Here is a 10,208-nt window from a genome sequence, read left to right as displayed (position 1 = left end):
GAAGATGAGTCTATCCACTAGATGGCAGCATCACTCTGTTTAACTGGGCAAGTCTGTAACAAAAAAGCAACACATTCTTTTCAAAGACACTAAGCTGTTTACAATTCGGTCTACTTCCATCTTATTATCTCATAGTCACATGGCAAAATAAATGTTAGGCTACATTAAGTAAGCCGGCGTGTCGGATTTCACTTTTTACCTACATTGTAGCCTAAACATGACAAAACACGTTTGTGGTTGAAAAAGCTAGATAGCGCTCTGAATGTGGGAAACAAATGGAAAATTACAATATTATTGGCTTGTTTACAGTGCAAACCTACAACTAGGCCTAAATAGTGTCTGAAGGTCAGAGCGTGGGGATTCCAATTGCCGCTGTCCGTGGTGCTGAATCGCCAACATTGTTTGTTTACTGTCTGCTACAATTCTTCACATGGCATTGACACCACAACACACACACACACACCATTGTTTCCTATAACGGCTTAACCCTGTGAGACCCACTGTTGCAGCTATGCAAGATTTCTTAATATAATTGCATCCAATATAAACTCAAAAATAATGTCAAAACATACATTGTTTATGCATCTCCTTAGACCCAGTTGTATCTTTTCAGATGAAAGTTTATTTTTTTAAGCTTCATATGTAGCCTACATGTTACACTCAGGCCATTAATTCCCACAATGAGCTCACCAAAACTCATCCAATAATGTGGCCTAATGCATCACAGTTTGGAGATGTGTCTTGTGGAAGTCGGACGCCCCCAGAGTCTGAGTCGGCTGACCCCTCCATCTGGGGCGATGACCAGACGCACGTGAGTGACCGGCCCAGACAGCGCCAGCGAGTCACATGAGTAAAAGTGCCTGTGATGGGCCTGCAGCTAGAACAGACAGGAAACAGTTCTCACCAAACTGATGTTTTACTGTGGCAGTTTGGAATGGTTATTATCATCACTGGTTGTAGGTTATGAGTCGTTTTCGTACTTAAGCAGTTGCACGAGGGGGGAAAAGTAAGTTAGGTGGACTGTTGACTTTGGCAGATGTTTCACGTCACAGAAACTTGGGCACATTAGAGAGTGAAGTGTGAAGCACAACACCTCTCACAGATGAGACAGATATCCTCCTTACATTTGCCAAGACCTGATTTAGTTGTTATACATGCACATTCAATATTGTTTACCTAAATAATATGTTTTGAAACACACACACTTGAATTTCTCCCCATCTGTCTGGATGGGGAGAACATTTAAACACTGAATTGATTAAAATGCTGAAAAAAAAACATTCTGGATGAAAATGGGCTGATAAAGTCTCAGTAGGAGCGCTGATCTAGGATCAGGTCCCCCCTACGCATTGTGAACTTACTAAAAGGCTAAACAGATCCTAGATCAGCGCTCTAACGGGCCCAGGCATTGGAGTGAATTAAAGGGATAATGGTTGACCTACTTTCTGAGGTTGCAGAAGCACCCGCCATTTGTTTCCTGGATCGCTGCTCCACCTGCCACTCACATACTTCCCTTCCTCCTCAGGGGTCAGATGGCACGCTTCTATCTTACAGGAGTCTGGGAAGTTTCCTGCGTGTTGTCATCACATGATACAGTAAGAGAAACACAAAACCTCTGTCTCAGTAGTCTGTACAGTGGACTGACGTATTTACAACAGAGGCGAAAGATGTGGATGTCTCCATTGTGATCGCTTGTAATCTAACCTGTTACATTGTCATAACTAGAGAAAGGGGATACCTAGTAGTCGGTTGCATAGCTGAATGCATTCAACCGAAATATGTCTTCTGCATTTAACCCAACCCCTATGAATCAGAGAAGTGCAGTGGGCTTCCTTAAATCGACATCCACGTCATGGGCGCTCGGGGAGCAGTTGTTGGGGGTGAACTGCTTTGCTCAAGGGCAGAACGACAGATTTTTCCACCTGTCGGGTTACTGGCCCAATGCTCTTAACCGCTAGCCTACCTGCCCTAATCCTAACCCTAGTAACCAAGTCTTTAACAGTGACTGGAACAGACAGAATGTGTGTGCGTGCGTGTGTTACTCTACCTTTGAAGTGGTTGGTGTCTATCTCAATTTGGCTGATGACTCCGGGATGCCCCAGTCTGAGAACGGCCCACTCATAACCTGGTACCTGTAGGATGCCCTTCCCGTCCACCTGTGGAGCACAGTATCATGTCACCAGATGATACATCAGTGTCGTGTTCACCAAGGAGAAAATGTTTTGAAATAGAGTGAAACAGGGAGGTACTACCTGAAATTGCCCAAAAAGAACACAGATTTTCTGTAGAAAACATTTCAAAAAGTTCTACTCTGAATTGTCCTACTGAACACGATCCAGTGCTATTATGGCATGTGCCAAACTTAGCTGAATTTATTTTGCACTGTTGATGAAGAGCGGCAAGTAAGCATTTCACTGTACCGTTTACACTCGCTGTATCCTGTACACGTGACGAGTTACCTGTAGGTTTTTGGGTCTGTCCAGTCGACGGGCTGTCTCCCATCCATCGCCCATGTTTGCAGATCTTCCCAAACCTACAAGGGTATGACGTTTCCCGGTCAACCCAGTCTATAGACTTGTCTCATTTTGATATGTTCATTACCAATGGTATGCACTACCGATGAGATTCTGGACCGTTGCCAATATTTACATCGTCATTAAAACATATCACAGGCCTGCCAGTAATTTCCCTGTATATATATATATTAAGGAAGACCTAACTATTCAAGACTCACACTGCTTCTTTCGACAACAATTACAAATCCCAAAGGTACATCACGAGATTGGAGTAAGATCTTTCAACCACAAAGGCCCAACTGACTGGAATCATTTACCAAATAGATAAATCATGTGTGCACTTCATTAGTGAAAGATAGATCAACAAATGAGATGGACACAGCTGGTTGAAAGAATTCTGCCTTTGTTATATCGGTCTGTGTTATATCTGTCTGTGTTATTCAGTATTTCCAAATGAATAGTGCTAAAATAAATATTGCCCTATTTGTTTTTACTTTATATTCCAGTACCATCTGTACTGAAGTGATTGAGTCTTTAATCAGTATGATGACAGAAGCCCCATTGAAATGTTTGCAGAATGACAGCATTGGCATACCAATCATATTCCGGGGGTGGCCAAAGTGGGCGTCGCTGTAGCCCAGACAGACCCCACCGTTGACCAGGGCCACCAGGTCCAGCTGGTCCTGTGTGGGCAGGGCAGACCAGTCTTTCTGCCCAACGCCATAGACCTTCAGTCTAGCAATCCCCCCATCTGCAACACAAGCGTAAGTACAGATCCTTTATCAGGAATATTGATGAGAAATGATGTAACCAATAGCAGAGAGAGTGTCTGACGTGGAGGTGTTACCTGGGTACATGTTGAGTCGTAGGTGGGTGACTCTGCTGGGGTAGGTGATTGGGAAGTAGTTATGACAGGTGTCGGAGTAGCCAGGTTTCAGCTCTGTCACAGGAACAAGCTCCTCCCACAACTCAGAGTGCAACTGTCAATCAAACACAATTGATAATTGATCTTCTCCAGTGTGTGTGTACAGTGTCAGTGTAAACGGTTGTACCTTAGCAACTGCTTCAAACTGACTGTCGGAAGCAGCCATGCCAGTGCGGTCTCCCTCCAGGGTCAGTGCTGGGGCCTCATCTGATCAGACAGACAAAAACACAGAAACATACATGACTATGACTTTTGCCAATTGCAACTGTGTTGCTTCCGTCCCTCTCCTCACCCCAACCTTGGGCTTGAACCAGGGACCCTCTGCACACGTCGGTGACAATCACGCTCAAAGCATCGTTGCCTATCCCTCCACAAAAGTTACAGAAAATCTGCATTCTTACTGGACAAGTTCAGGTAGTACCTCCCTGTTTCACTCTATTTTAAAACAACTCCTTCAAGGTATCAGAGAAAGTGACGTCACCGATTGAAACACTACTAGTGCGCACCACGAACTAGCTAGCCATTTCACACTGGTTAGTTTGCGGATGTCATGTAGAATGTGGGCCTTGCTAATTCACGCCCCGAAACAGTTATTTTCTTGTCTTGTGAAAGCAAAACGTATTCTGTAGAATTCTGACAAACACTCCAGGAAACCAAACCAGGGTACTGAATTCCATATGTGAAAACACCCTATGGATCTTTCTAACCTATCATGAGGTATTAGACAGATTTTTTTTCCCTCACAATTTTTGGCAAAAGAGCTGATCTGATTGGTCAAGACCAATTAGTGGAAAAATATCAGAATTTTGCTGCCTGTGTGAACACAGCCTGTTACACAGTCATCCATACCCAGACACGCAGCCTGAACAGAGGCAGAGGGCGAGTAGTTTCCAGTAAAGAAGGACGTGTCCACATCCAGGCCATGTATGATGCCAGGTACACCCAGCTGGATGATGCACCAGTCATGACCTGGAAGAGAAAGCAGACATGGTCAAGCTTCTGTTTTCAGATTAGCCTAACTATGATCATTTAATTTTCCCACCAATGAAATGATTGTCATTTTGTGTCTCTTCAAGTTATACCAGGTATTCTTTTCCTTCTCGTCTCCCAGCCGTCCATCCATTTTCCGTACTCGGTGAATGCAGACGCTATGAACTCTGGTGGCTCTCTCTTCCAACCACGTGCAGTGAACAAAGGGAAGAGGGTGGTAGATGTGAATGGTAGTGGATCAACAGATGACAGTGGATTAGTAATGTAAGTGTGCGCACAGTACCTTCAGAAGATTGCTAGCTGGTGCAAACCATTCGTCTGTCGCAAAAATAACCTAAGATGATAGTGAGCACGTAAACAGATGAACATTGTCTCATGTTGTGTAATTTACAGTTTTCAAAATGTCAAACTTGTGCCCATGGTGTAAGACTTACATTTCCTCCAGCTGTCTCACAGGCCAGGTTATTAAACTGCAGAAAGTCTGGTTGACCACTGACAATTTTCACTGCTTTTCGGTCTGCCATTCTATTGCAGACTATAATTTACAATCCCGATATGTAACTCGATCCAGATTGAGAAAATAATTATCATTTACCTCATACAATAAGATAAATCTGCTTTTATATATTACAGCTTCCTGTACTTCCAAGTTTAAAAAAGCAGTCCACAACCACTAATGAATAGATTCTTCTGGTGCCTGTTTTCTTTCAATCAATTCACCAGGGCAAAGTCCGGTGACTGGGAAGTCATTGACAGCAGTGTTAACTAAACTAAACGAGATAGGTGGTGGGGGAATGGATTTTTTTTGTTTTGAATACTGTATATCTGTTCAAGATTGTTGTGCTCTAGCTTTCTTTTGTGGGATGAAAGCGTGAGCACCTTGTACAACCATGATGGGGTTATATTAAACTGGCCAGAGTTGCACGGGGCTATGGTCCGTCACGTGAGGGAGGCGCGCCCTGCTAAAATCGAACAGCAATCTGAACCGCTTGGTTATGTTTTTAGAAAGGCAGCATGATCCGTCATTCAGAAACTCTCTTTTCCATAAAATGCATGTTCACATTTTCTAGCCAGTTGTCATTTCCGCAGTTATAAACCCAGGTTCGTTACAGTACATTTCAACACTCGACTCTCTTGTGAAAACGTGAGCTGCTGTCTGATGAAAAGGAACATATATAGCTAGCTAGCTCCCAAACTGAAATACGATAAATATGTTTTGGAAAGAAGTTTAAATATACTGAACAAAAATGCAAACGCAACATGCAACACTTTTACTGAGTTGCAGTTCATATAATGACATCAGTCAATTGAAATAAATGAATTAGACCTTAAGCTATGGATTTCACGCGACTGGGCATAAGCGTGGCCATAGGTGGGTCTGGGAGGGCATACCCACTGGGAAGCCAGGCCTAGCCAATCAGAATGAGTTTTTCCCCAGGGATTTATTACAGATATAAATACTCCCCAGTTTCATCAGCTGTCCAGGTGGCTGGTCTCAGACGATCCCGCAGGTGAATAAGTCTGATGTGTAGGTCCTGGGCTGGTGTGGTTACACGTGGTCTGCGGTTGAGGCCGATTGAATGTACTGCCAAATTCTCTAAAACAACATTGGAGGCAGCATGTGGTAGAGAAATTAACATTCAATTATCTGGCAACAGTGCTGGTGGACATTCCTGCAGTCAGTATGCAAATTGATGTCTGTGGCATTGTGTTGTGTGACAAAACTGCACATTTTAGAGTGGCCTTTTATTGTCCCCAGCACAAGGTTCACCTGTGTAATGATCATGCCGTTTAATCGGCTTCTTGATATGCCACACCTGTCAGATGGATGCATTATCTTGGCAAAGTAGCCACGCTCACTCACAGGGATGTAAACATATTTGTGCAAAACATACTGGGATCTTTTATTTCATATCGTGAAACATTGGTCCAACACTTTACATGTTGCGTTTATATTTCTGTTCAGTATTATGCAGTATGCAATACGAATCGTCTTGATCATATAAAGGTAACTTCGTTGACAATTTATTAAAAGCTAGCCAATGTTAACAGACTAGCCTAGTCAACTACTGTAAATGTCAATTTGTGGTTCATTAGCCATCTCTGTCTGTGAATTCAGTTGTTGTATCATGTTTTGGCATGATGGTCTCATTTCAAGTAACTAGCAGCAGGCTTAGAAACATTAAATCATACACTTAGCATGGAAACACATAAAAGCATGTTTTGAGAAAGATGTCTGTCATGCTAGACTGGAGGTTTAAAAAAAACGACAGCTACATATGCATATGGTATAGCCTAGCACGTATAGCATACCTCGCTATACATCTTCTCTAAAAACAGTTGTACAATGTGCTCTGCAGTAAGGTAACCAGAGTTTGATTTCCAAACCATGAGTTCTCAAATAGCAGCTGCCCAATACCATGGTGGGCCTGCATAATGTTGGATGCATTGAAATATAAAGAATGGAGAATGATAACGAGCCTGCAGGATTATAGAAACAGCAGTTGGGAAATTAAACTTTTGTTTCAAATACTCAATGTTCATTGAATGGGAGTATATTAACTTTCCTACTAACCTTCTAAAAGTTGACGGTGCCAGAATCTCGCCAATCCATTCGTTCTTCTACTGACTGTGAGAAACATTTTCAATAATGTACGTTTCACGCATATAGATACGAACAAAATCACAAATAATGTTTCACCATTTGAGTATGGAGAAAAGTAACAAAAGGTGTCTCGGGCAGTATTTGACGTACAGTGCCTTGCGAAAGTATTCGGCCCCCTTGAACTTTGCGACCTTTTGGCACATTTCAGGCTTCAAACATAAAGATATAAAACTGTATTTTTTTGTGAAGAATCAACAACAAGTGGGACACAATCATGAAGTGGAACGACATTTATTGGATATTTCAAACTTTAACAAATCAAAAACTGAAAAATTGGGCGTGCAAAATTATGTAGCGCCACCTTTTGCTGTGATTACAGCTGTAAGTCGCTTGGGGTATGTCTCTATCAGTTTTGCACATCGAGAGACTGAAATGTTTTCCCATTCCTCCTTGCAAAACAGCTCGAGCTCAGTGAGGTTGGATGGAGAGCATTTGTGAACAGCAGTTTTCAGTTCTTTCCACAGATTCTCGATTGGATTCAGGTCTGGACTTTGACTTGGCCATTCTAACACCTGGATATGTTTGTTTTTGAACCATTCCATTGTAGATTTTGCTTTATGTTTTGGATCATTGTCTTGTTGGAAGACAAATCTTCATCCCAGTCTCAGGTCTTTTGCAGACTCCATCAGGTTTTCTTCCAGAATGGTCCTGTATTTGTCTCCATCCATCTCCCCATCAATTTTAACCATCTTCCCTGTCCCTGCTGAAGAAAAGCAGGCCCAAACCATGATGCTGCCACCACCATGTTTGACAGTGGGGATGGTGTGTTCAGCTGTGTTGCTTTTACGCCAAACATAACATTTTGCATTGTTGCCAAAAAGTTCAATTTTGGTTTCATCTGACCAGAGCACCTTCTTCCACATGTTTGGTGTGTCTCCCAGGTGTCTTGTGGCAAACTTTAAACTACACTTTTTATGGATATCTTTAAGAAATGGCTTTCTTCTTGCCACTCTTCCATAAAGGCCAGATTTGTGCAATATACGACTGATTGTTGTCCTATGGACAGAGTCTCCCACCTCAGCTGTAGATCTCTGCAGTTCATCCAGAGTGATCATGGGCCTCTTGGCTGCATCTCTGATCAGTCTTCTCCTTGTATGAGCTGAAAGTTTAGAGGGACGGCCAGGTCTTGGTAGATTTGCAGTGGTCTGATACTCCTTCCATTTCAATATTATCGCTTGCACAGTGCTCCTTGGGATGTTTAAAGCTTGGGAAATCTTTTTGTATCCAAATCCGGCTTTAAACTTCTTCACAACAGTATCTCGGACCTGCCTGGTGTGTTCCTTGTTCTTCATGATGCTCTCTGCGCTTTTAACGAACCTCTGAGACTATCACAGTGCAGGTGCATTTATACGGAGACTTGATTACACACAGGTGGATTGTATTTATCATCATTAGTCATTTAGGTCAACATTGGATCATTCAGAGATCCTCACTGAACTTCTGGAGAGAGTTTGCTGCACTGAAAGTAAAGGGGCTGAATAATTTTGCACGCCCAATTTTTCAGTTTTTGATTTGTTAAAAAAGTTTGAAATATCCAATAAATGTCGTTCCACTTCATGATTGTGTCCCACTTGTTGTTGATTCTTCACAAAAAAATACAGTTTTATATCTTTATGTTTGAAGCCTGAAATGTGGCAAAAGGTCGCAAAGTTCAAGGGGGCCGAATACTTTCGCAAGGCACTGTATGTAGTAGATTGTAATCTACTGAGTATGCAAAACAGTAGGAACACCTGCTCTTTCCATGACAGACTGACCAAGCGAATGCCCTGATCGCTTATTGAGGTCACTCACTACCTCTACTTCAATCAGTGTAGAAACCCATGCCCAGCCAAATTGAGGCCGTTCTGGGGGCAAATGGGAGTGCAACTTAATATTGTGTTCCTAATGTTTTGTAATGAGGGTACAATAGTATCCCACCCCGGTCAACAATGTAGCTGACCGATGTAGACATTTGATTTGTCATTTAACACTCTTTTCCCAAGCAAGTTACATGAGGAATGAGGATTAAGTGCAGAGATTTTTCACCTAGTTGTCTTTGAAACCTGCAATCTTTCGGTGACTGGCCCAATGCTCTTAACTGCTTGGCTACCTAACACCCTGATGTGACTAAGACAAAACACACAAGGAAAAGACAAATGGTCTCCGTGTTTATATAGTGACGGCAGGGCTAGGTGAATAGATCATGGAAGACTTAAGGTGAAAAACCTTAGTGAATAAAGATGCTCAAACAAGCAACTGCATCAGTATTGGGCGTTCCAACTCTAAAATGCACGACTTAAAACAAAAACCGGGAAATGCATGTGGTCTAAATAGTGACATTGGGGCTAATTCAAACTGCAGTCGGATGTTCTCACAGGTGAGCGATTCAGCCCATGCTTGGTGAATAGCACTTGGTTTATCTCTGGGAGCAGGACACATAAACAAGATTATGCGCGACAAAAGTGAGAATGAATAAATAAATCACAGCAAAGGAATGTAGTCTGTAAACTAGAAAATTAAACACGCTGCAAACATCCTACTCCCATTGATAGGATTAAAGTGGCATTCGCCAGTATGAATGACATTTGTGGGTCCTGCCTTTGACTATTAGATTTACACTTGTCCTATACATGTTTGTAGCCTTAATTTGCTTAGAATAACCTTAAACGCTAAATCTCTCCTAGTCCCAGAATGACTAGATAGCTCACATCTGTTCATGCTAGCTAGCAACAGATCCTGTTGCAACTACAGTAGCTAGCCACATTAAAAGGTTGCCGTGTTCAGCTGTCATTTCACAGCTTGGAATGATGGTATCACATATTACAAATAAATACCTTATTTGATAGCATTTTGTCAGATGGAGATCCCTCTCGCTGTCACCAGCTTTCTACTTACTACCTAAAATGCACATGTGATTGGTGTTCAGAGATTCTACACAATTTGATTGGTTCAGTTTAAAACTTGGCAGCAATTACCTGTCCTGCTAGCGAACATAAGTATTTTGAAGAAATGTGCAAGAGTTGACATTGCCAAATGGAAATGTGTTGAGCAGAAATACACTATGTAAAAACCAGCTCCTCCCTCGACAGCGATCTTTCTCACCAACTAAAGCAAATGGCTTGAGCCCACCACC

The 10,208-nt window shown here is 42.3% G+C and overlaps 1 protein-coding gene across 1 annotated transcript; it reads right to left on the bottom strand.

Annotated features, from left to right (window-relative positions):
- Positions 1-419: 419 nt before the first annotated feature.
- allc (allantoicase) lies at positions 420-5,561 on the bottom strand. The gene is made up of 11 exons (XM_021612378.2): positions 4,866-5,561; positions 4,715-4,765; positions 4,524-4,611; positions 4,291-4,410; positions 3,569-3,648; positions 3,364-3,496; positions 3,112-3,267; positions 2,460-2,533; positions 2,048-2,156; positions 1,443-1,570; positions 420-877 (listed from the first exon to the last, which is right to left on the bottom strand). The coding sequence occupies exons 1-11, from the start codon at positions 4,953-4,955 to the stop codon at positions 722-724; spliced, it is 1,185 nt and encodes a 394-aa protein (XP_021468053.2). The 5' UTR covers positions 4,956-5,561; the 3' UTR covers positions 420-721.
- Between the last annotated feature and the right edge of the window lie 4,647 nt (positions 5,562-10,208).

The sequence above is a fragment of the Oncorhynchus mykiss genome, chromosome 8, assembly GCF_013265735.2.
Source record: "Oncorhynchus mykiss isolate Arlee chromosome 8, USDA_OmykA_1.1, whole genome shotgun sequence".
Taxonomy (NCBI): Eukaryota; Metazoa; Chordata; class Actinopteri; order Salmoniformes; family Salmonidae; genus Oncorhynchus; species Oncorhynchus mykiss.
The sequence above is the reverse complement of the archived record's forward strand: the minus strand, read 5'-3'. Positions and strand labels throughout refer to the sequence as shown.

What these genes read in the sequence shown, in the direction of transcription:
- allc (XM_021612378.2), bottom strand. Translation starts at nt 4,955, where the DNA reads ATGGCAGACCGAAAAGCAGTGAAAATTGTCAGTGGTCAACCAGACTTT. An exon ending in GTGAGACAGCTGGAGGAAAT is followed by an intron (nt 4,766 to 4,865) that starts GTAAGTCTTACA and finishes CTATCATCTTAG; the next exon opens with GTTATTTTTGCGACAGACGA. An exon ending in CCACCCCCGGAATATGATTG is followed by an intron (nt 2,534 to 3,111) that starts GTATGCCAATGC and finishes ATACCCTTGTAG; the next exon opens with GTTTGGGAAGATCTGCAAAC.